The sequence below is a fragment of the Oreochromis aureus genome, linkage group 3 (assembly GCF_013358895.1).
Source record: "Oreochromis aureus strain Israel breed Guangdong linkage group 3, ZZ_aureus, whole genome shotgun sequence".
NCBI lineage: Eukaryota > Metazoa > Chordata > Actinopteri > Cichliformes > Cichlidae > Oreochromis > Oreochromis aureus.
In genome coordinates, this window is record NC_052944.1 from 77,613,648 (window position 1) to 77,637,824 (window position 24,177).

At 38.0% G+C, this 24,177-nt stretch overlaps 3 protein-coding genes across 3 annotated transcripts; 2 read left to right on the forward strand and 1 right to left on the reverse strand.

The window, feature by feature from the left end:
• Positions 1–1,642: 1,642 nt before the first annotated feature.
• On the forward strand, positions 1,643–13,429 carry LOC116326768. Its single transcript, XM_039602242.1, has 13 exons — positions 1,643–1,821; positions 6,434–6,586; positions 7,897–8,091; positions 8,179–8,408; positions 8,526–8,626; positions 8,780–8,918; positions 9,868–9,948; positions 10,293–10,340; positions 10,471–10,596; positions 10,690–10,860; positions 12,343–12,458; positions 12,697–12,859; positions 13,424–13,429. Exons 2-13 carry the CDS (start codon positions 6,466–6,468, stop codon positions 13,427–13,429), a joined length of 1,497 nt encoding a protein of 498 aa, XP_039458176.1. The 5' UTR covers positions 1,643–1,821; positions 6,434–6,465.
• Positions 13,430–13,435: 6 nt separating this feature from the next.
• LOC120438243 (G2/M phase-specific E3 ubiquitin-protein ligase-like) lies at positions 13,436–15,951 on the forward strand. The gene is made up of 4 exons (XM_039608686.1): positions 13,436–13,600; positions 14,174–14,346; positions 14,834–15,048; positions 15,514–15,951. Exons 1-4 carry the CDS (start codon positions 13,457–13,459, stop codon positions 15,759–15,761), a joined length of 780 nt encoding a protein of 259 aa, XP_039464620.1. The 5' UTR covers positions 13,436–13,456; the 3' UTR covers positions 15,762–15,951.
• Positions 15,952–17,200: 1,249 nt separating this feature from the next.
• Positions 17,201–20,849, reverse strand: LOC120438239. Its single transcript, XM_039608681.1, has 6 exons — positions 20,769–20,849; positions 20,183–20,316; positions 19,908–20,055; positions 19,153–19,401; positions 18,218–18,488; positions 17,201–18,106 (listed from the first exon to the last, which is right to left on the reverse strand). Exons 2-6 carry the CDS (start codon positions 20,223–20,225, stop codon positions 17,912–17,914), a joined length of 906 nt encoding a protein of 301 aa, XP_039464615.1. The 5' UTR covers positions 20,226–20,316; positions 20,769–20,849; the 3' UTR covers positions 17,201–17,911.
• Positions 20,850–24,177: the final 3,328 nt, after the last annotated feature.

Below are 24,177 nucleotides of genomic sequence, written 5' to 3' on the forward strand. Positions count from 1 at the left end.
CTGCTTAAGTGGTGAGCGAGCTTTATTAACCAAAGAGTGACACAAACGGAGATAAGGTGGACAAAAAACCAAAACCTAAGAGTAAACTAAACTGGGAAAAGCTAAGCAAAAACAAACCTGAAACATGAAACGGAGATGCAGGGAGAACACACGAGAACATGGAGGGTAACAACGCAGACGAACCAGCAACTAACAGAGGCAGACACGAGGTTAAAATACACAGAAGGATGTTTGCATGAACACGCTTTTCAGCATCTCTTTATTGACCACTTTTCACACACGGTTGTCATACGCATAAAGCCGGCTGTAGCTTTTCAGCTCACAGCCCGACAACACAACAGCAGAGAGAGCACAGACTTAAAGGCGGCGAGGCGCGATTGCGGGTGCCGCTCAAGTGCGTCCGACTCCCATGCAGCGGCACTGCAGACCACGCCCCGCCACACACATTAACAAGGTAAAATACATATTTAGGCAGAATTTTGCAAATATCTATTTTTTTTTGCGGCATAGTGCTATGTTTCCAATTACTTTTTAATTGGAAAAAAAACTGTTGTGAGGGTGGCGGCTAACAACAGTTTTTGTTTGTTACATGGATCATTTTAGTTCAGCTGGGTGTCTTTCCTTTTGTTATATTTCTTTAAGAGTTCAACATGTGTTAATTACATAAATAAAATGTAACTTTCTCTGTAGCACTTCATGGATTTTATAAGCAACACACCTTAGTTTCTCTGTGGATTCTTTTAAGAAGCAGTTAAAAACTTTTCTGTTCAAACAAGCCTTTTGTTGATCTACGTATTTTATATTCTTTACATTATTTACATTTGATCTTTTACATTGTGTATAATGTCTATTGATTGTATTGTTTATTTTAATCTTTGTGTACAGCGCTTTGTGACTGCCTGTCTGTGAAAAGCGCTTAATAAATAAACTTTATTTACTTACTTTAGTTGTTCACACAAAGCACAAAGGTAAAAAACAATATATAGTGTTATCTTCATTTTAGATGTCAAAAAGTATTTGCGGCTCCCAGTGTTTTCTTTTGCGTGGAAACCGGATCCAAATGGCTCTTTGGGTGTTAAAGGTTGCAGACCCCTGGACTAGGTCATTGAATCAGTGTCTGTTGTGAGTCTCAAGTAAGTTGCCTGCAATGATATTTAAGGTCCAGCAGGTGTCAGTATGGAGCAAAACAGCAACACTGTGTCGACACAGTATCAATACAGTTTGGGGAATGTGCTGAAACGCTTCACGAGGCCTCATCTACCCATCACTAGGAAAGAATAAAAAGATAAACTCTTTTTAAACTTATTCTCTTGCCGGTCGTGCGACCGAACATTGCAGCTGACCACACAGCAAATACGAACCATGGCTGTTGTGTATGCCTTCGCTCCCTTTTCACTTGCGCTAGACCCCCAACATGGCGGATCGGGCCAAAATCCTTTCCACGCCCACCCCTCTGACATCACGCTCCAAGGCGCTAATTTTGAAATAACACCTCACATAGCTACGTTGTGCAGCTGAGTCACGCGACCGCACAGCAACAAATCACGGCAGAGCCGGAAAAGGAGGCGGAGCAAAGTGTGAATACAGGAGAGAGTCGAGCAGAGAGAGCTGCTTTTTCATGAAACGGGAGTAAAGTAGTAAACTTAGGAACAAATACCACTACCAACGTTTGGATCGATATCTGCATCGATCTGCACACCCTTGTCTCCTGGATTGTAGCTCAGATCAGCGTGAACCACGTGGGTCTCTGCTCTCTGATCTGTTTCTTAAGACTTCCAGCTTCATCACGGAGTTTCTCTCGGTTTGTGGGCTCATCTAAAGGTAAGCACCGAGCTAACTTTAATGTGGGTTCAGTTTATGTTGAGTTTAGCTCTGCTGAGAATAATAGATTGTTTGGTATACATTGGAGTTAGACAGACTGTAGAGTTTGTGATTGCTTGCAACATTATAATATGGCGGTTTTTAGGGGGTAAGAATAGATATAGAAAAATAGTCTTTGGATATGAACAAAAGGATGGAGTGCAGGGCAGGAGAACAACAAACCCCCAGGACAGGACAGGAAGCCACGGGTCCAAGCGTGGGGGAGGAAATCAGCCTTTAGAATAGGACTTCTGATCTCCAGATGCATTCAGAGCTGGACATTTTGAGTAGAGACCGGTGTTTCAGCTTAACTGGCGTCGCAGATTAACTGGCTTTGGTCGAACAGATGTGTGGCAGCACAGCCCGGGGCGACATCACGGGCATCGGCAAAGAAAAATGTTCGTACTCATGCTGCCCCGACATCATGCCAGTAGATTTTGGGAATGGCATAGGCACCGATCGGTTTCTACGGCCCATTTGCTGCTTGGGGCACAGGGAGGAGATGGCGGGGGATTCTCTGGCTGGCTGGAGCAGCGTCCAATGTTCCCTCTAATTTTTCACATGTCTGAGCGGACACACAAACTCCCTGAGCGATCCCTTGTACCACTGTGAGCGACATCAGACATGTACACTGTGGTCACGCCAGCATCTAATCCATCCAAGTTACATGATTTATTAAAATAATCAAATTACAGCATTTACCTTTATGTTAGACGTCTTTTAATTAACTGCTTTAGCCCACTTACAATAAAAATTAATAAATAAATCTTGTTCATTAACCGTGTAGTATATTAACACTAGTGGAAGTAAAAATAACTTGAACTCCAATTTTGAAAACACAAAAGCTCTGACTTGTATTATGACTCTGTGGTCTGGGAGAGAGTCCTGTAACTCTGTCTACAAAATACAGTAAATAATGACCAATGCTGGGCAGTTACTTTTTTGAAGAAGTAACTATATAATTAACTCAGTTTGGCAAACAAAGTTTTTTGCAGCTTTTTTTTTTTTTTTTAAATGCAGCCAAGGCAATTTTAAAGAAACATTTCAAACTATTTACAGAACAGTCAGCTGTTCTGCATCAAATCTGATGCCACACAAATTATTTGTGCTACTCCAAAAAATAATTTCTGTCCACTATGAGATAAAGGAGAACAACAGCCTGATACCTGCAGGCCTGACAACAGGAGATGTATCACTGCTGTAACACCTGTAACATTCAGCAGTCGCCTCATTGTTCTGACACACACAACAAAACTATTGACTATCGACACACTAACTACACAAGATTTGCGCTAAACGTCTCAAATCTCTCATGTCTCAAATCACAGCCGTCACTCCTAAAACTTCCCCCCGTTTCTTAACAACTAGATGCCACGTTGCCATATCATTTTTTTTTTTTGATTGGTCGACATGGTTATTTTTTGGACGAAGGTAGAGGGGGGTGGGGTTTGTTTTTGCTTCCAGGCTTTCTGTCCGTGCCCACCGCCCTACGCGCTGCACTCTATGCCGAGGAAGGAGGATCGGAAACTAGCGTGGCTGGCAGCTTTAAGACTCAAACACCCTCCAAAGAGAATTTATGTTTGCTCCTTTAGAAGTATTTAGCTGAAGTGTAATTTAATTGTGGTTAGTTCTTTTTTAAAAAAAATTGTAGTTCTAAATTGGAAGATTATTGTGATATTGAAAAATGTATTTGCGGCTCCCAGTGTTTTTTTTGCGTGGAAACTGGATCAAAGTGGCTCTTTGGGTGTTAAAGGTTGCTGACCCCTGGGTATAGAGGGACACGTACTCTATATCTGATTAAGTATAAGAGCTCTTTGTTTAGGTGGACCGCTGGACTCCTGGTACCTGCTTTGGGGAGTCTTCAAAGGGTCACATCTGGAACATGAACACACACATGCCTACACTATGCAGAGACTGGTACTCTTTGGTCACATGTATACCTAGGGCTGCTCAGTTAATCTAATTTTAATCTAAATTACAATCTGGGCTTTCAACGATCATTAAAAATGACTGAGACGATTATTAGCACCTCCCTCGTGCCTTACTCTCGTGCTGCTCTGTGTAGCAAATCGAGCGCACCTCTCTGCATTTCAAACACGCGTCACAACAATTAAGAGGACCCGAGGAAAGCTCGGAAAGCTAAGCAGAAGTTATTTGGAGAGGATAATGGGTGCTGAAGAAAGAATGCCGTTGGTTGAAAAGAGGTAAAACAACTTCAGTGGTATGGAAACATTATGGGTTCGCGGAGTCAGACGTGGATCAAGTAGACATAGTGTGAAAACTTTGCTACGGCGTCGTAGCTGCACCACAGAGCAACACTGCAAATTGACATACCTCAATGTCAGTTTGATGCAACTGTGTGGCTACACAGCTTGCCTTGTTTGGTTATTTGCAGTATTTTGAAGTTCACTAAACATAGATGTTTACATTTTTCATTTATTTTGTATATTGCAAACAATTGTACTGTTATCAGTATTTGCACACTATTTATATTACATTTTGACAATCTTTAAAGCCATTATTCAATATTGTTGAATATTTGTTATTGTTAAATATCGTCAAATAATCGAGATCTCAATTTCACTGAACATAATCGTGATTATCATTTTTGCCATAATCAAGCAGCCCTTTGTATACCTATGTAAGATGTCATATGTTAATGAACTTATGAATATTTATGTAACCACAATAAAGAGCAGTGGTACAATGAAGCAGACGAGAGCCACTGGGTCAAGCGAAGAAATGGCGCTTGTCATAGTTTTCTCCCTCGTGCACGAGATCAAAGAGCTCTACTTGTTGTCCAATGCTTTTTGCTGTTGTAGTAGAATCGTCTCGTACCAGCAGTGGGTCTGCGCTAGAAAGACTCATCAGTTTCTAGTGGAAATTGGCTGACACATCCTGAGCATAGCCATGTATAATATCCACAAAACTGAAAAAAAAAAAAAGGTTATACACACAATACGGTAATATTATGTTGAAGCACAGTACGTATCACTCCGCGAGGCTCCTCACTACGATAGCCGTAATGCTCTGAAAATCCGTCAAGCAGTGCGGGTTCCATCCTGCTTTCAAGGTTGCAGACTCTGGGGATGTCCAAATTCATGGGCTGCATCCTCTTGAGGCCGCATTTGTAGTACGTTTGTAGGATGTGTTCTCAAGAGGATGCATCCTATGGATTTTGACACCTGTCCTGAATTGGAATACAGCCATAGAGTGGGGGGCGAGGCCTGTCCTCCCCAGGCTGTCTATCTGGCTGAGGCAGCCCTTACTCCTTATTTTATGACAGGCAGACCCCCACTGTCATTCTTGTGAGATTTAAGGTGACATGAAATGCTTGGAGAACAAAAGTCAATTTTTGTCCTTTAAACAGGGGTTAACAAAGTCAACCTAACAAAACGCTAAGAATCATAGTGTTGTTTCCACAGTCTCTCTCCTAGTTTGTTAAAATGTCCTACATGAGTGAGTTGAACAATTATAAGATTAAGTCTGCATGGCCCACAAGATCATGCAACCCTAGGATGTAGGGCTGTTCGATATAACGATATATATCGGATGACTATAGAAAAACGTCTATCGTTTCATTTTATGCTATCGTTTGTTTCATGGTGTTGCAAAATAAACTTATGGAGGACCACAAGAGCCACGCGCATCGAAATAAAAATTTCTGTGCTTTAATAATGAATTGTAGAATAAATTCTGCAATTGTAAATTCATTTTTGAATTCCAATTTAATAAACTGCATTTCAAAATCCTTTTTCCAATTACATTTCAAAATCCTTTTTGCAATTGCACTTTAATAAACTGCATTTTAAAATCCTTTTTTCAGTTGCAATTTAATAAACTGCAGTTCAAAATCCTTTTTCCACTTGCAATTTAATAAACTGCAGTTCAAAATCCTTTTTCCACTTGCAATTTAATAAACTGCAGTTCAAAATCCTTTTTCCACTTGCAATTTAATAAACTGCAGTTCAAAATCCTTTTTCCACTTGCAATTTAATAAACTGCAGTTCAAAATCCTTTTTCCACCTGCAATTTAATAAACTGCAGTTCAAAATCCTTTTTCCACCTGCAATTTAATAAACTGCAGTTCAAAATCCTTTTTCCACTTGCAATTTAATAAACTGCAGTTCAAAATCCATTTTCCACCTGCAATTTAATAAACTGCAGTTCAAAATCCTTTTTCCACTTGCAATTTAATAAACTGCAGTTCAAAATCCTTTTTCCACCTGCAATTTAATAAACTGCAGTTCAAAATCCATTTTCCACCTGCAATTTAATAAACTGCAGTTCAAAATCCTTTTTCCACCTGCAATTTAATAAACTGCAGTTCAAAATCCATTTCCCTTTCCTGTTCGCTCGGGGATTAGCTGCTGGATTAGCTTCTGGATTAGCTGCTGGATTAGCTCTTCGATTAACAACTTGCTGGAGGCTATTCAAATGAGCCACACCGTGGGATGTAAGGAGCTCTCTGATTGGTCAGAGAGCTGCCCGCTTTATTCACTGTTACGCGCACACTTTAGGCGCCACATTGCACAATGCTTTAGAAAATTAACGGTGCTTGTGCTTGTGCCAGGGCGTTTTGCCTGGTCCGTCTGTAACCTGAAAATGTCCAGCATATCACGCATATTGAGGGACATTGCCAGTGAGATGGAGCGGAGGGCAGAGACTGTTTCGTCGACAGAAGAACTCTCATCATCATCCGTGCCGTCAAGACACCCTGTTGACGGTAACAAATGTTCCATACAGTCATGTTTATTTAGGCTAATGGTAAAATGCTAATCCATTGTTAAAACTTCACTGAAGTTTGTAAACTTAGGCTTGTGCTGGCTCATTAAAATCTATACTAGAAGCGCTAGCTAGCTATCGATCCAGCAAATATACCAGGTCAGAACTAGTCACGGCACAACTTCAAAATAAACTGTAAAAAAGGACAATGTACATGCTATTTCTGCATATATTATAGCTCTTGTCATTTTATTAAAAGTGAGGGGGTTAGGGTTAGGGGGTTAGGGGATTATGACATGTTTTTGAACACAAGAGTGTCACAGTTGAATTTTATGCCTTTTGTAAAATTATGTCCTAGCGTTTATGGTTAAAGCTACATTTAGTACTGTTGGTGTTCTCTGTTTTAGTATTTAGTTTTGTCTCTTTAGGTTCCTCCCATGTCTGTGTTTCCCCACTACGTTGTCTATAGTGCCATGTCCCTTGTTTTAAGTCTCTGTCACCCTTTGTGTGTTTCATTGATGTCTTTCTCTGCCTTGTTGTTGCTCTAGTTTCTTCTCTGTCAGGTATCTGCTCCTCCTCTGTCCTTCTCTTTCTAGCCTCATTTTGATTACATGCTTCTTGTATCAGTCATGGTTGTTCTCCCTAACCGTCAGGGTCTCTGTGCTTGTTTCTTAGTTATGTCCATGCTCCATCTCCCATTTCAATTTCCCTAATGCCTGTGCTTCATTTTTCATTGTGACAGTCTAGCATCCCATGTTTAGTGTGCTTCCTCCTGTCTTCTTATTATGTTGTTTTGTCCCAGCTATGTACCCTTTGTGTTTTGTTTTCCCTCGTCACCCTCATGTGTTTTTAGGTCTGCTGTCATTCATTGTCAGGTTGTCTGTTATGTTCACACCACGTCTCCATGTTTCCACGCATCCATGCCAGGTTTTTATGTTTAAGGTTGTCACATTTATTTTCCTTGTTTCCCAGTTTATGTTTAGCTTTGTGTCAAATTGTTTTCCCTAGCCCTTAGTTTTTTATTCTTCATCAGTTTCTTAAGCTACCTAGACTAGTATTATTGGGGCCTACTGTTTTTAACCAATTATTAAACTTGCCAGTCTCAAGATTTAATTTAAACAATTAAAGTACATCATACCATTTTGTCTGTACTTTGTCATATCAATCATTTGTTTTTGATCACAGCAAACAAAAGCAATATTCAGTAACTCTGAAACTTTCATAGGAATTTAAATAATAATTGAAATTACCAAAGAACTTTGCACAGTACATTTGAAATACATTAACATATCTTTTTGTTCTTTTTTCCAGCTGAAGTGTGCAGAATATTTGCCTCATATGGTAACAGGGTCCCTGGCAACCCTTCCATTGCTGCACGACGTCGATCTACATACACAAGAGCCTATTTCTGTTTGTCCAAGATTGATCAGACTATAGCACCGACTAGAGAAGAAAAAGAATTTCTTAGTGCTGCTGGCCTAGGGGAGCAGAGAATTACTTTTTTTGGTAAGGGTTATATAATAGTTGTTGGGTGAGTAGCCACTGTTATATCGCCTCAAAAATAATTGTAATTCCCTCAAAACTGTTTTACAGGTGATGAAGGCAGTGCAGAGGAATTTCGAAGTCACATTCTGGTTGCCTACCCAAAACTAAATGGCTGTGGAGGGTTTGAGCTTTTAAAAGTTTCTGGGTTAACAAGGAGCAAAAAGCTCTCTGTGATACCTTGCCCAAGGACAGGGTATACCATAAAGTCTGTCAGGATACATATCAAACACTCCCTCATCTACATCCGTCCGATGCAAAAGAATATCGACACAACTCCTGTAAGTCATAACTTAAACTAAGTTATTGTGTGGAGATGCTGTTATACAGATATCGTTCTTTGTGTTCTGTGTGTATAACAAAGACAAGCAATAACTCACAAAAACTTTTAACAATAGGTAGAACATCAGACTGGCGGTTATGGTCCCAAGGAAAAATGTCTGACGTGTTCAGAAGAATTCTTTTTCAGTGAACTGAAGGATCATGTCAAACACTGCAAGTATGCACTATGCCTTATCTGCATTGTACATATTTTTGTAGACTGACTGTCCTGTTTTAATGTGGTCCTCTGTAATGTAAAGTATGTTTTTCTTTTTTATTAATATTTGAAACATTTTGTAAAATCTAAATTCTATGTATCTCTTTTCTAAAGGTCTCCAAATGAGATCGACACAGCATTACCTGAAATTTGCCATCCAGTGAGCCCAGAATTTCCTTTTCCGACTAGTCCAGACAGAGATAACTCATCCTCTGATACAGGAATCATTGACTTAACAGATGACCAAGTTCCGGTAAACACATATTTTATTATATGTTATATTTCATTTTACTTACCTATTTGTGTGTGTGTGTATGTGTAAAAGAGATTGCTGATAAGTAAAATCTCATCATAGTATACTTGATCGTGTTGAAAACTAAAAGACATAACACTGATTGTTACGGCCCCTAGCTGGGCCTCCTGATTCTCCCTTTGTGTGGGCGTGGTGTTTTTCTCCACCTCCTCCTGTCTTGCTCCACCCCTGTCTCTCTCGCTTCTTCTCTCTCCCCAGGACACAGCTGCTGCTCATTGGCATCATTTACCACCTGGGCCCAGTTAGCAATCACCTCTCCTAGGCTATTTAAGCTGGGGATGAGCTGTGAGCAGGAGAGTGACTTTCTCTGGTGTCTCCACAAAGTAGTTATGTGTGTGATTGTCCTGCCAAAGGTGTGGAGTGGTAGGTGCAGTGGGAGAGGTTTCTGGTGGTTTTCCTCTGTGCTGGTCAGTGTGTGTTTCCAGCCTAGGTGTGGAAAGGCCTGCTGTGTGTGTGTGTGAGACCAGCCCCACCGTGCGTGGCTCTTTGTGAGTAGCTCTTAACCGAGTAGTGGTTTTGCTTAGGTGACGGCGGCTCCATTACTTTGTTTGGCCTGCCTGGTTATCGTTAATAGCAGCGTTGCTGTCTTTTCTGTTGAAGCCTTATAGTTGTTTTCTTTGTTGAAGTGGTCACCATTCTCCTTGTGTTGATCTGAGTTATCATTAAGGCAGCGGTGCTGTCTTTTTACTGTTTATATGAATATCGAGTTAATTGATTATAATAGAGATATATTTTGTGTTAAATACCTCTGCCTGGCGTTCTTTTCATTTCAACCCGGATCCAACTGTTACTGTCCCCCACCCTCTTCGCCGAGCTTTCATGTGGGGACGTAACACTGATGTTTAACATACACAGAAATTTTCTTTTTCTTTGTCTTCTTTCTCATCAGGAGTCCTTGGAAGAATGGAGAGCCATGCGTTCCCAGCAGGATCAAGAGTACCAAGACTGCTTGCTTGCAGATCAAGAGAAGGTACACCTCAAAGTCTGAATTTTACTCTTTATTCTACAACAGGGAGACATATTTTTTCAGCAACACATATCCAGCTTTGTTTGGTATGGACTGAAATTGTGGTCATAAATGATTGTACATGTAAATTACAGACTTTACAATCCAATCAGAGAACAGATGGGTTTGGCTGATGGTGGGGTGCTTTACTGACCTTCTTTGGTTTCCAAGGTTGCAAAACTCAGTTCACAACTACGCATTTGATTTACAAGGAAACATATTTATGATCATGATTTGAGCCAATATGTTTGTTCTGCATCTGAAGATCTGAAAAGTTTGACTTCTCTTGTTTTTCATTTTTATCACAGTCTGACTTACAGAAAAAGTCGGCTGAAATGGAAGAGAGACGGATAAAGGTAACTGTTTACAAATAACGTTTTAGAGATGACGAATAAACCAAGGGCATGAGAAGCTCCATCACTACGAGCTGTTCCATCCCATATTACCTCACTGACATTCTCAGAGTTTTTTGCGTTCTACTTTAAGGCCATATCTGAGAGGCAGTTGAGACTGATTGGTGTTCCAGAGCAAGCTCATGGCATACCACTCAGATTTAAATACCCTAGCGGCATTACCAGAACAAGGCGATTTGTCCTAACTGAATCCATTCAGGTTAGTAATTTCTTCACTTCATCAGACACTCCAACTAATTTGAATATGTTTAGGATTAGGAAAGCTGTTCTAATTTTTTAAATTTTTGTGCAGATATTGTTTGACTTTGTCGGAGAAGATGAAGATGCCACAGAATATTTTCATATTCAAGATGCTCTCTCAGTAACTAGACTCAACAGCAACATGTCTGGCACCTTTCTGGATAATAACATCATAAGGTCACAAACACTGTATGTCCACTGGATTCAACCTGAGTCTCCAGAGGTGAGAGCTGAGATTGGGTATCGTTTAACATTTGCGGTTACACTACACAGTATGTTTACTTTTGACTTCAAGGAGCAAAGGCAGAAAAAAATAGAAGATACAATATGAAGTTTTTACTACGACAGGGCCTTCATCCAATCCTCAAAGATTCACAGAAAAGAAGTTTCCTCTCCAACTGGGCAGATTCTGTCATCCGCTATGTAGTATGTTTAACAGAGAAACTTCGAAGTCTTCTCCATGCACGACATCACAGAGCCATCACACAATAAAACCTAATTTCTGCTGTTCAGTAGGCTACTGAACAAATTGAAACTTTTAAAATTATGCAAAATTGAAAACGCTTAGCTGTGTCTCTAATAAGACCTCTGTAACTTTGATCTGCTTCACTTCAGCAGCATCAGGTAATGTTCATATATTGATTGATGGTATTTCATTTTTGATGTACTGCAGAATATTTTTATAAAATCCAGGCCAGGAAAATCACCTTCATGGTTTTTCTGTGTTTTATCCTCAGTTACTTTGACACAAAAGCATCTGCTGTGATGCTTACAACTTTGATAGTCTTGCAAGTGTCAGCTTCCTTTTATATTTAAAAGATATGTAAATGTACTGATCTGAATTTTAATATTTCTGACTGTTTGAGGCAAAAATTTCCCAGATTCAAATGTAATTGAATTGAATCGTCGATCAAATCGATTCTAGAAATCAGTGACGATACCCAGCCCTAATCCAAAGGACAAAGGTCACTCTTTTCAAGATGTCACTCTTCACCATTTCCACGATTAATTGAAGCAAAAATATCTTTTTAGTTAAAGTAGTCTGCCAATAGAACAAATGAAAATTTTAAGTTTCAACACGCACTGTTTTAAAAACAAGTATTTATAGCTCACTGAAATGTTACTCTGTAGCTGAATGTGTCATTTTAAGTGTAATGATATTATTTTGAAAGGAAATAAGACAAATATACTCTGTAAGATTTTGAGTTTTTGAAGTGGGAGACGTGAAACGTCTGCAAGAAAGTTAAAGAAGTCCCGCTGCTTTTCTTTCAAAACTCCTTAGGCAACATTTACAGTGATGTTATTCACAATAACAAGAGGTTAATATCTCCATATGGATTTTAAACTTTTAATGAACCTTTGTAGCACTTTAAAAAATACGAATGTTTTTGGTGTATTTTTTCAATGGCAAGTCGATTGATTACTATATACTGATTTTTCTATTGTTCCATACCTTTCAAAGCTAATTATACAGGATGCGTCATTCATCCATAAACGCAAGCAGTATTTTGACAATTATATATCTAAATTACCTTTATCTAGCTATGATCAGAGAGCAATTTGGGGTTATTATTTTGCCCAAGAAGATTTGGCATATAGACTGGAGCAGCCAGGGATCGAACCAACAACCCTCTGAGTACTGGATGCTTACTTGATTAAAAGGATGAAAGTATGCAGACATTTTCCTGTTTCTAACTGTTTGCAGTTTGTTCCTGCACTTGATTACAACAATCATGAAGTAGCTCCAAGCTTTAACAACATGTCTTGTTCCCCATTGACTGATTCTCCTCCTGCTCATGGGCGATCTTTCTCTCCCAAGAGGTATGTTTGCATTTGTTAGTTGTTAGTCACATTTCTGTACTTAACATGTGTGGTGATACTAACTTTTATAAAAAAAAAAAAAAAAAAAAATCTTTGCCAGTTTAGAGTCATTACAAAAACAATCTCTGTAGTGTCAGATGTCTTGTGTTAAGTTCATGTCACTAGATTAGAGAATTACTAACAGTGCATGTGCCAGCAAATCTGTCTGTATTATGTCACATTTTGTATCTCTACACAGGGCTGACCTTAAAACCATTCTGAATGGACTTTGGGCGAAGATTGATAACACTTCATGCCCCACGAGTAATCAGATCAACATATGCAGAGACTACACTGGCAATGTCCACAACATAATGAAAAGTACCTTGCAGGCCTTCAGACGCCGACGTTTCAATCCTGCGGCAAGATTGGATGTTGTTTTTGTTGACAGTGAAAAAACATCTGAAGGTGCAGTAGATGGTGGTGGTCCCACAAGAGAGTATTTGAGGTTGCTGATGAAGGCCATTCATCAGTCTAACATATTTGAAGGACCGGAGAAGGACAAGAGATTGACCCTCGACACTCATGGTACACCAATAAATTAATTAATTTATTTTTGTAAATGCATTTTAATTTGACAATTAATTATGCTTTGGTTATGTTTGATAGTGACACCTCACAGGAAAGCTAAAATGATCTTTGAAATGTATTTGATTTCAACTTTTCATTCTGTTACACATTTTGCTCTGTTTCACTTTTGGGAATTGATGAGCAATTTGTATTTCTATGTTCACCTGTTTTACTAAGCATAAATTCAAACATATTTTTGGGGATAAACTGTCATCACCAGATTACCAAAAAAAATCAACTTGCATCTCAATAGGGATAAATACTTTAAATATCTCACCAGACAAGAGAAATTGAATTTTCTGTATGTGATGTCACATTTAAAGTTTGATATTTTATCAATGTTATTCCGTTTACAGCCTTGAGGGAAACTGTACACACAGATCGCGCGAATGATATCTGTGTGTGTAATCCATGGCGGCGTGGCACCTAATTTCTTTTCAGACAGATTATTTAATCAAATCTGTGGGAAACCTAGCCTTCCTGCAACCTTGGAAGAAGTGGGTGATTTCACCTTTAAGGAAAAGCTTTTGGAGGTGAGTCCTAAATTATGTGTTCAGTAGTAGGGTTGTAATTTAAAGTATAACTGCCTCTCTGAAAATTCGAAATCTATAAAAAAATGTATCATTTGCAACTAACAAAACAATCAAAGCATTTTTATAATCGGGGTAGACAACCCTTCTGAAAAGGGTGCACACAAGTGGTGCGCATTAGCTGTCCAAATAAAAAATGCGCACCAGATAAGAAGTTGCAATCCGCATTTGCATACATAATATTGTCGGGAGGAGGACAGACATTTGTTTATAAGTTGTAAAGATGTCAAAGAAGCAAGCTCCTTTAAGCAATTACTTTGGTGTTCCTCCACCTCCAAAAAGGTGGTTGCAGGAGGTGAGCTAGCTTTAAAAAAACAAACAAACAAACAAACAAAAAACAAACGCACAGATGTGGTGCAGAATATGCCGCGAAAATCCAACTCTATTGGACAAAAACAGTGCCTTTTATATGTACGCAAACAACTTATCTAGTGCTCGCTTTTTATTTGGACAGCGAATGCGCACTTGTGTGCACCCCTTTTCTTAATTACTAAGCATTTTTGATTACTGTTAAAGATTAAGAACGCAACAACTGTTGAAGATGCAAAAGCGGCCATAGAGAAGGCAGAGGACAGTCTTGCCATTGTTGGGGCCTGGAGAAACATCACAACACTGCGACAGCGGGATGCCCTGGTGCAGTCCGCTGTTGACTTCTTCGTTGAGGGCAGATTAAATGTGGCTTTGCAACAGTAAGTATTACGGTTTTCTCAATCACTTTGACATTGTTCCCCACAGCAGGAATGAAAATATATTATTTATACAATCTGTGCAGATAATTAATAGGCCGATAGGCCAGTCACACTAAATACAATTTGGCACACTGTATTTGTTGTTCCTGTTCAGAAGTTGAAAAGGTTGGTTGGAAAGTCTCTTACTTATTTGATAACTGCATTAAGTGTAGTGAAAATTGTATACGGTTTTGTTGTTCAAATTTAGATGATGAGGATGCAAACCTGAGTGGGTAGGGCTAAATAAGTATATACTTCTGCCTACTCCTTTTCAAACAACTGCATGGAAAGATTTTATGAAATGTATATTTTTGAAATAAAATGAACTGAACTGAAAATACATCTTCTGATGTGGGAATTATGGCAAAGTGATCGAGGAAAAACCAAAAATACATTTTTGGACAGATTGGACTGGTGTAATTTTCTCATGTAAAATTGATGTGTTCAGGTTCACAGAGGGCTTCAACACCCTAGGCCTCCTCCAGGATATTAGGGCACACCCTGATTTATTCAGAAATCTGTTTGTGGAGGATGTGGAACCTTTAAAAGCTGCTGACCTCTCAGCAGTATTTCAGGTCAACTTTTCAACACCAGGAACACATAAAAGAGAGATCGAAAGCCAGACGATATGCTTCTGGAGAGACTGGCTCATTGATGTAGAAGGTACAATAAATTAGTATAATATGGTCTGTAAGATACTGTACATGAATTTGTGCACCCACAATTGTAGGCATAAATTATCATGACTATGATGCTGTCATTGATAGTCAGTCAGTTTTAGGAATAGAAGAGAAAAGCCAATACATTGTTTAGTTGTAGTCTGAAAGTCCTTTTTCAAATACCTAACTGTAACAGAACCATGGCAGACCCAACCATGTTTCCATGCTTTTCAGCATCTTTCTTTATTCACTCTTGGTTGCTATCATTTGGCTGCTAATCACTGCTGACACACACACACACACACCCCCTACACCTACCTGCAGCTTTCCAGTTTGCAGCTGAACAATTCGCCGCCAACAACAAACGACTGACAGGACCCAGAACACATTTTATTATGGGAAGGGTGATTACAGATGCTGCTCAAACCACGCACCGCCACACTAACACTCAACTGGTCTTCTATTTTAGATGGAGAATGTGCACCTGTGACCTTGGAGAATGTCCTGGAATTTGTTTCTGGATCCTCTTCAATACCCCCAAATGGCTTTCTTATGCAGCCCACAATCGAGATTCTTCCAGAGGATTCTGGCAAGATTTTTCCTGAGGCAAATACATGTAACATTGTTTTGAAATTACCAGTGCACAAAGATTATCAATCATTTAAAGCACAAATGTGCAATGCTATACTTTGGGCACCAACATTTGGCGTGGCATAGATGGACACCATTTACATTGTCCATTTTGAATACTTCACAGTGCAGATTTTGAGTTATTGCTTATAACTATTTTATGTTTCATATAGCACTATTATGAAAGCTATGACTGTAAGATTAAAAGTAATAGTTCAATACTCTTTTGTTGTTGAAGGTTTAAAGTTTTATAGACGGGTATCAACAGAAATTAGGAGTAAAAGCACACGACCTACATAACCAGCCCTTTTGTAGTCAGGAATGTGTTTTCAGGACAGTGGTTGTCCAGTTAGTATTGAACTGACCTTTTCTGTTTTAGTTTATGAAAGTCAGAACATAACTTGGTGTTTTTAAACTGTCACAGCATCACATGCTGTTTGTGCTTGAATGCACCGTGTCTTTGTATGTTAGTTCTTTATCATGTAAAATATTTAACTCTTTCAAAATGTATTCTCAAAGCCAAAAAGCATTGTTGTTAAAGGTGTATTCCTTTATTGGAAACATCCAATTGCTGTTCAAAAGTGCTAAATTCATCTGATGTAATGAAAACTACTTGAAAATTCCTGTTATGCATCTTGACATAATTCTCAAAAGGTTGTACAAAGCATCACAGTGTTCTCTGATACATTTCAGTGTTATTTGGATAGTTATTTATTGTTCAAACCTATTTTAAATCCATGGAAATAAAACATTTTTGGGATAATTACAACTGTCTTGACTGTCTTTTTTCCACTCCAATAAGTCATCAGGAGTCAGAGCAGGACTTCTATAGACAATTGCATCATGAGGATGATGACGGTCAACAACTGAAGTTATCCAAGTATTACAATTAAAGCTTTTAAAAAAAAAAAAAAAAAAAAACTTGTGGATATCTGAAACAGTTGTCATTGTTTGTCATTCTTGAAATTTGCTGCTTATTTTCAGCCTTGGTTCAAATTAAATCAGACTTCTATGAATTTTAAGACAGTCAAAATCTCAAATTTTAAAGACTGCTCAGACTAAAAGGAGTAGGTTACTCAGAAAATGGAAATGGCATTTAAAGATGGCAAACTGACCTACAGAGGTTCTTAGAGATCAGGGTCTGTAACTTAAATGACCCGTTAGTCACTGCTTCAGGGACAACTTCAACTAATACAAAATACCCGCAAATATTTACTAAAATCTAAAGAGTATAATAAAATCTTTTCAAATTTTAATTAATGTATAAGAATACAAAACTGCAAACGTGAACTCAGATTATGTTCTGTCAGTCTTAATTAAATGAAGCCTTTAATTGAACTACCAGATAAACAAATTGTTACTCTTTCTGGTAAGCCATGTGGGTGCACTTCTGCTAACATGTTATTAGTATTTAACTAATAAAAATGCAGATATAAGTGTACACTTTAGTTTTGGACTGCTGGTGAAAATACTGATTAATCTACAAAGAACCGTCTCACATAAGTAACATAGACAACCCCTAAACATGTTTGTACTCTCTGCTCATATTGTGAGCATATTCATATGAAATCATTGCTTGCTTTGGAACTAACTTATTTTAATGTTGAATTATATTACTTCATGTAAATATACAGACTGCCAATAGGGTGACATGGACTGCAAATGACCCCTGGGCTGCGAGTTTGAAAAACCTGTTGTGAACCATTACTGCCAAAATCATTTTATTTCACTGGCTACATACAAACTGATCATATGAGCCATATACCAGCAATAATACAACAATAGAAAGAAAGGAAGATATTAAACTACAAATTATTTAAGTTTAGGTTCTTGTGAAGGACAACACGTAGATTTAGAAAGCATGTGAGTTTATGTGAAAATGTAATTCAGAATTTGTTTTAGAACACTTAGCAATAGAAGCTTGAAATAAAAAAAGTTAATGTCATTGTAAAAATAAAATATATACAGCATACGTCAAAGACATCTGGCAGAGAAAAATAGATTTTTCCTAAACGAGATGGGGTCTTGCACACAGACAGGAGAACTTGATTTTGATACATAAACTAGCAGATATTTAAAAGTTAGAGACTTTTAGGGATTTGCTGAAAAAAAAAATGCTGTGTGACTGAATTGTTAATATGACCCAACATTTTCAAACACTTATTAGTAAATTTATGATGTTTTCCATATCTTTAATGCAGTAAAAACCTCCTTGCTTTGATGCATGTGCTGGTGAATCACCTGTCCATCATTTCTCGGAGAAGGGAAACAGTCTCAATGTAAACTTGCAATGTCTCTGTCAGTGGTACATTTGCATTCGGAAGTGTTGCCAGTTCTGCTGCCGATAGGGCACGGGGAAGCTCCAACTCTGGGACATAAACTTGACCTGACTCAGGTGGCCCTCTCCAGTTGTTTACACAGTCTTGAGCTGCCTGTAAATCCGGCATCATTTAATGTTAATTGTAAAATATATTTTATGGTACCGTCTTAAGGTTACACATTTAAAATAAATCACAGGCACTGTAGTCATTGAAAACCATTACCTGACACAAATGCGCTGTGCTTCCATCTCTTTCTCTGCTCAACCACAGCTGAACAGGAGATTGGTTCCGCGCTGATCTCAGTGAGTGGTTGTTCCATGCTCTCAGAAACTGTTGCAGATGTGACTGGATGTGTGGCATGTAACACCTGTGCAATGCATATAGGTCTGTCTCCTTGTCTGGACTGAGCCATCCCTCAGCTTCAAGGCGAAGAAAAGTAGTGCTGAAGAGATCAAGGACGTTGTGGAATACATCTCTCCATAGTCGCTCAATTCTAAAACCATAAGAACAGTTACTTAAAAATCCCTGAAACTACTTATTTAATATAATAAAAGACTTTAAAACTGTGGCTTTACATATAAACTGTGGAGTATTTCTAATTAAGCTATAACTTCCACATTTCAAGATCCCTATCACGAAGTGGTCAATACAGCTATTCAAAGGCTGTTTTCTTGTATTTGTGTCAGTGTTGATGGTATACTTGTACATTAACAACTACATTGGACACTAATCTGTCACTCCATATTCAATTCAAAAGTCAAAAGGTATGTTGTCAACATAAGTGGACATGTAAAACAGTCTATGAAAATTACATCTTTAAAGTCATGAAGTTTAATTTTTTTTCAATGCCTAAAGATGAATATAAAGTACTTAAGGCAAGAAATACTGATTGACATTTTCATAATTCATGCATAAAAGGGTTAATGTAAGGTAACATATACATGCATTTGAAAACAAGACCCAAAAAAGGCACTTCAATTCAAAGATTTTGTTAATCTTTGGATATATGAAGTTTCTGTGTTAATTGAAAACATGTGTAATGTATGATTTTTTATAATGTGTCAAGATTAAAAATATATAATTAATCATTGCATAACATTTTTTTTCAGTGGCTTTATAATATATTACATCAAGTATTCTAACATATAGTCAATCACCTCTGATTGTGGACACTTCTTCCAGCAATGTGGGACCTCCTGTTGAGCCCACAGTGGGCCACCATAAAGCGTGCCACCAGAATGTTTTCCCCTCCTTTGTCTGAACGGACTCTAGAGGGGATACCATAATGCTGTACTGCAGTCATGAAACTCTCCAGGACAGTTTGGGCTCTGTTGTTGTTTGTAGCAGTGAGGTAAACAATGAGTCTGGAAAATCCATCAATGCCACCATGCACAACAACTCTCCATCTGCAAAAATAAAAATACTGTAACTTGATCAAACCTTACAGAGAGAATGTAATTGAAATGCAAAAAATAAACAGAAGTTGCTGAGAATGTCAGCTCTTGTAAATGCCCTATACATCTTAAGGATGCAGAAAACAATACAGATGCAGAAAGGATTCTGAATGATTTCACCAACTGATTAAGTCAATGAAAGAAAAATGCTTAATTTTAAATTAATACACATGTCATATCTGCTTGTTGATTATGGGGACCCATGTTTTGTAATAGCAATACCAGTGGCATTTGAACAACTTAGGTTTCACACAGGATAAGAAGTTTACAAACAAGCAGGAGTCCTTAATGGAAAAGCTTGCACTTCATTTTCTGCTCAATTTTTTTTTTCAGTTCTTCAAAACAGCTAATAACAGAGAAGAAATTCCACATTACATGAACTCCCACTTACTATATACACGTAGATTTTAGGATTTTACTGCTTTTAACATTTTTTTTAAGTCTTGAAAATGTTGTACCTTATAAGCTTATGGTTGCCGTCAATATGCCACATGCTGTTTGGAGCAGGAACAAAGTAACGCCGTCGCCGTGTGGTTTGCAGTGAGAACCTGCGCATCTGTATTCCCTGGGGATCCACACGTCTTAATGATGCCAACACTCTTCTCCCTATGAAGAGAGAGAAACAGTTATAATTCACTTTAAAAGTTAAACAATTAACATAATCTATTTGCATGCTAAAATATAGAATGTTACTACTGTTGATGTTTGACAAAACTATACCAATTCATCATACTTGTAACCAAGATTTTTCTTGATCTTAAGTGACCCAGTATCATCTTATATCCAGTGTTGGGATGGTGGTGATGAATATCAGAGACAATAACATCCAAGTCTTCATCACTGACACTGTTGTCCAAGTCCTTGCGTCTAAGTACACAGAAAATTACATGTTATCAGAACTGCAGCTTTAAATACAGAATATAAAACCAAATAGATACTAAATAGACTGCACAGAGATTATTCTGACTATAGTTTCAGGGGACATAACTAAATATGACATAAGTATATAAAATACAAAGTCAGGCAAACCCCATCTTGTGTAAGGTGTGTATCACCTTACAGTGTAGCTCCTTAAGACTGTGGGACAAACATTTAGCTATAAAATGGTTAAACTGCACTTTGTTACACTTAATCACCAACAGTAATATTGTTTACAAGTGAAACGTGCCACATGAACCAAATCAACAACATACTAATGTATCCAAACCATTATGTGGTCCTCCATAAACCATCCCCTTCCCATCAGTAGAAAACGTAGTTTATAAATGCAAAATGTAGCTTTCAACATTATACTTCGTTAGCTAACTCAAGTTTCTTACCTCAGTCCCCAACAGGCAATCCTGCGCTGAACAGTTTTTAAAGACACACCCAAATGTTTCGATATATCCTTGTGCGGGATTCCGAGGAGAGTTGCCTCTGTAACTGTTTTCTTTCTATGTCAAATAGCGGAAGAGTATAACAATTTTCCCGTATTAAATGCTCCACCTCATCAAACTTAGCCCAAACACTGTCCTCAAAGTGGTGGCTCAAGACTTCAGCATTTGCTCTTAGCTGGAGTAGTGTGGTCAAAGCATAGTTAAAATCAACAGAAACAGTGCCTTCTACATAGTCAGCTAATAAAATTAGATCCTCTATTGTACTTCTCCATCGATCGTTTCTACAGGTTTCTTCCGTCATATCTGTTTACACTACCTTTCTTCTTCTCCACTGTGGCGCCTAAAGTGTGCGCGCGTAACAGTGAATAAAGCGGGCAGCTCTCTGACCAATCAGAGAGCTCCTTACATCCCACGGTGTGGCTCATTTGAATAGCCTCCAGCAAGTTGTTAATCGAAGAGCTAATCCAGCAGCTAATCCAGAAGCTAATCCAGCAGCTAATCCCCGAGCGAACAGGAAAGGGAAATGGATTTTGAACTGCAGTTTATTAAATTGCAGGTGGAAAAGGATTTTGAACTGCAGTTTATTAAATTGCAGGTGGAAAATGGATTTTGAACTGCAGTTTATTAAATTGCAGGTGGAAAAAGGATTTTGAACTGCAGTTTATTAAATTGCAAGTGGAAAAGGATTTTGAACTGCAGTTTATTAAATTGCAGGTGGAAAATGGATTTTGAACTGCAGTTTATTAAATTGCAAGTGGAAAAAGGATTTTGAACTGCAGTTTATTAAATTGCAGGTGGAAAAAAGGATTTTGAACTGCAGTTTATTAAATTGCAGGTGGAAAAAGGATTTTGAACTGCAGTTTATTAAATTGCAAGTGGAAAAAGGATTTTGAACTGCAGTTTATTAAATTGCAAGTGGAAAAAGGATTTTGAACTGCAGTTTATTAAATTGCAAGTGGAAAAAGGATTTTGAACTGCAGTTTATTAAATTGCAAGTGGAAAAGGATTTTGAACTGCAGTTTATTAAATTGCAACTGAAAAAGGATTTTAAAATGCAGTTTATTAAAGTGCAATTGCAAAAAGGATTTTGAAATGTAATTGGAAAAGGATTTTGAAATGCAGTTTATTAAATTGGAATTCAAAAATGAATTTACAATTGCAGAATTTATTCTACAATTCATTATTAAAGCACAGAAATTTTTATTTCGATGCGCGTGGCTCTTGTGGTCCTCCATATAAACTGTTTACGGCAATATTTTTTCACCGTTTTGTTGGTCACTGTAGTGGCTATATTAATTTCTTAATTTCTCTCTTTCTCCTATATTTAATATAACCACACTATGGACGGAAAAGCACCTGCTTTTATGCATTGTCATTAGCAACAACGATGGTAACAACATCGCTTGTTTATGTTCCACATAAACCTTTCACAATAAAGCTCAAGATCCTGTTGAGACTTTTCAAAATAAACTGAATCACGTGAAATAGTATGCAGATTATTTACGGATGAGAAGTAAAAAAGAGCTGCCAGGTGCTAAAAAATAAACCTTAGACTCAAACGTTAGAACAGGCTTTTCCCCGCAGCACGCCGTGTAATAAATACTCACAAAGAAAACGGCGGCTGTTACAACTTGTGTCTAAAATGTATCGTTTCATGCATCGGTTAAAATACTCGACTCCAGGTACACGACACGCAGCTGGAAACACTTCCCGCAAGTCGAGCTGCCAGAGATTCACAGAATTTACAGAAAATGTTACATTTTTGTGAGTTATATCGTTATCGGGACGATAGAATTGTTATATCGAGATATGAGATTTTGGTCATATTGCACAGCCCTACTAGGATGTCGCTGTCATCTCCCTGCTCCTGAAAAACCATACATACATCCACCCTTTCCTTGTCTGCTTGGAGTAGGTGCAATCTTGCATATCGGTGTCAAGTCAGTCAACCATTTGTCCCCATTATCAGTCCAGTCAGTCCCCGTATGTTTATTGCTGAAAGCACAACTTCTTCTGTCAACTTAGGTTTCTACTGCCAGTAGTGATGTGTCGGTCGTGAACGAAACAGATCTTAGAGCCGGATCTTTGAAGTGAACGTAACGAGCTGTAGGGTTTTTTTTCTTTCTCTCACCCTCTGTCGCACTTTTTTTTCCGGTTCACTCCGCACGCGAGCCTTGTGCTTTGCACTGGGAAGTGGGGGGAGGGGCAGTAGTTACGCTCGCAGTAGCACAGGAACAGAGCGAGTCAGAAAGAGAGCCAGGGACAACAACATCACATTAGAAAGGTATAGGAATCAACCACAACTATTTTCAGTTGCAGATGATAAAGGATTCAGAAAGTTTATTCATGCAGGTCCATATGAGAGAGAATATGCATCTTCTTTTTGTTTTCATATTTTAATTTATATTTAATTGTGTTGTGGTTTGCAGTGTTTTGTTTTGTTTCACTTTAAATTTGTTTAAAAGGAAAAAGATGAAATATATGAGTGCTTGTGTATAATTACACAAACAATACACATATGCTTTCAATTGTGTAATTTAAGTGATCTAGGTAGCTCTGTTTTGGAAGTTCAGTTAACGCTAGAAATGTGTTTTGGAATTTGTACATGCTTTGTCTCTAGGGGCCACCGCATATATTTATATATGAACATATATAAATGTGTAAAACCACTTTTTTTTAAAAAAAATTGATAATTCCCTTTGTCCTTAATTTTATATTGTTGTTAATAATAAATTAATTAAAGCAACATAACAACCTGAAGAGCCGGTTCTCTAAAAAGAGCCGGAAATCCCATCACTAACTGCCAGCAACATGACATCATTTCAAAACAGAAAAAAGACGAATTCAGAATACCTTGCTGAATCCTTGCAAGGACTTAGGACTTACTATCTAATCGTGTCCCACATAGGTGACTTTCTCCAGAGCCCATTGTAATGTGGAGAAGCTCACTTTACGATCGTTTTTTAAAGCAACAGTGTTGTATAGCACTTTTAGTTCCAATCATGCAGGCCTGCTTGAAGGAGAGTAAATTCTCAAACAAAACTTTCAGTGCACTCCTCAAACATAAATAAAATAAAATAAAATTCCACAAAATATGAAAAAAAAATATGAAAGCCTAGTTTTATGACTTGTCAAAATATACTCTTCTCCTTATATGGATAAATGAAACCATAACTAATTGTCAGGTTCCACTTGGTAACAAAAATGCAAGTTTCATCCCATGTAACAAGGTGTATGTCATGGTAAAACCTCCCCCACACATCAGGAACAAGAACCTAAGAATCTGTTAGTCTCACTCATTTAATCCCTCTGCTGCATTCTGTTCACCCCTGCTATTATTCAATCATCTTTC

Excerpts from the sequence above, each read along its gene's own strand:
- LOC116326768 (XM_039602242.1), top strand. The coding sequence starts at position 6,466 with ATGTCCAGCATATCACGCATATTGAGGGACATTGCCAGTGAGATGGAG. Across the intron at positions 8,092-8,178 it reads GCAGAGAATTACTTTTTTTG|GTGATGAAGGCAGTGCAGAG; the intron begins GTAAGGGTTATA and ends ACTGTTTTACAG. Across the intron at positions 9,949-10,292 it reads TGCTTGCAGATCAAGAGAAG|TCTGACTTACAGAAAAAGTC; the intron begins GTACACCTCAAA and ends TTTTTATCACAG.
- LOC120438243 (XM_039608686.1), top strand. The coding sequence starts at position 13,457 with ATGATATCTGTGTGTGTAATCCATGGCGGCGTGGCACCTAATTTCTTT. Across the intron at positions 14,347-14,833 it reads TTAAATGTGGCTTTGCAACA|GTTCACAGAGGGCTTCAACA; the intron begins GTAAGTATTACG and ends TGATGTGTTCAG. Across the intron at positions 15,049-15,513 it reads CTGGCTCATTGATGTAGAAG|ATGGAGAATGTGCACCTGTG; the intron begins GTACAATAAATT and ends CTTCTATTTTAG.
- LOC120438239 (XM_039608681.1), bottom strand. The coding sequence starts at position 20,225 with ATGATACTGGGTCACTTAAGATCAAGAAAAATCTTGGTTACAA. Across the intron at positions 19,402-19,907 it reads GGCAACCATAAGCTTATAAG|ATGGAGAGTTGTTGTGCATG; the intron begins GTACAACATTTT and ends TTATTTTTGCAG. Across the intron at positions 18,107-18,217 it reads GCACAGCGCATTTGTGTCAG|GCAGCTCAAGACTGTGTAAA; the intron begins GTAATGGTTTTC and ends CCGGATTTACAG.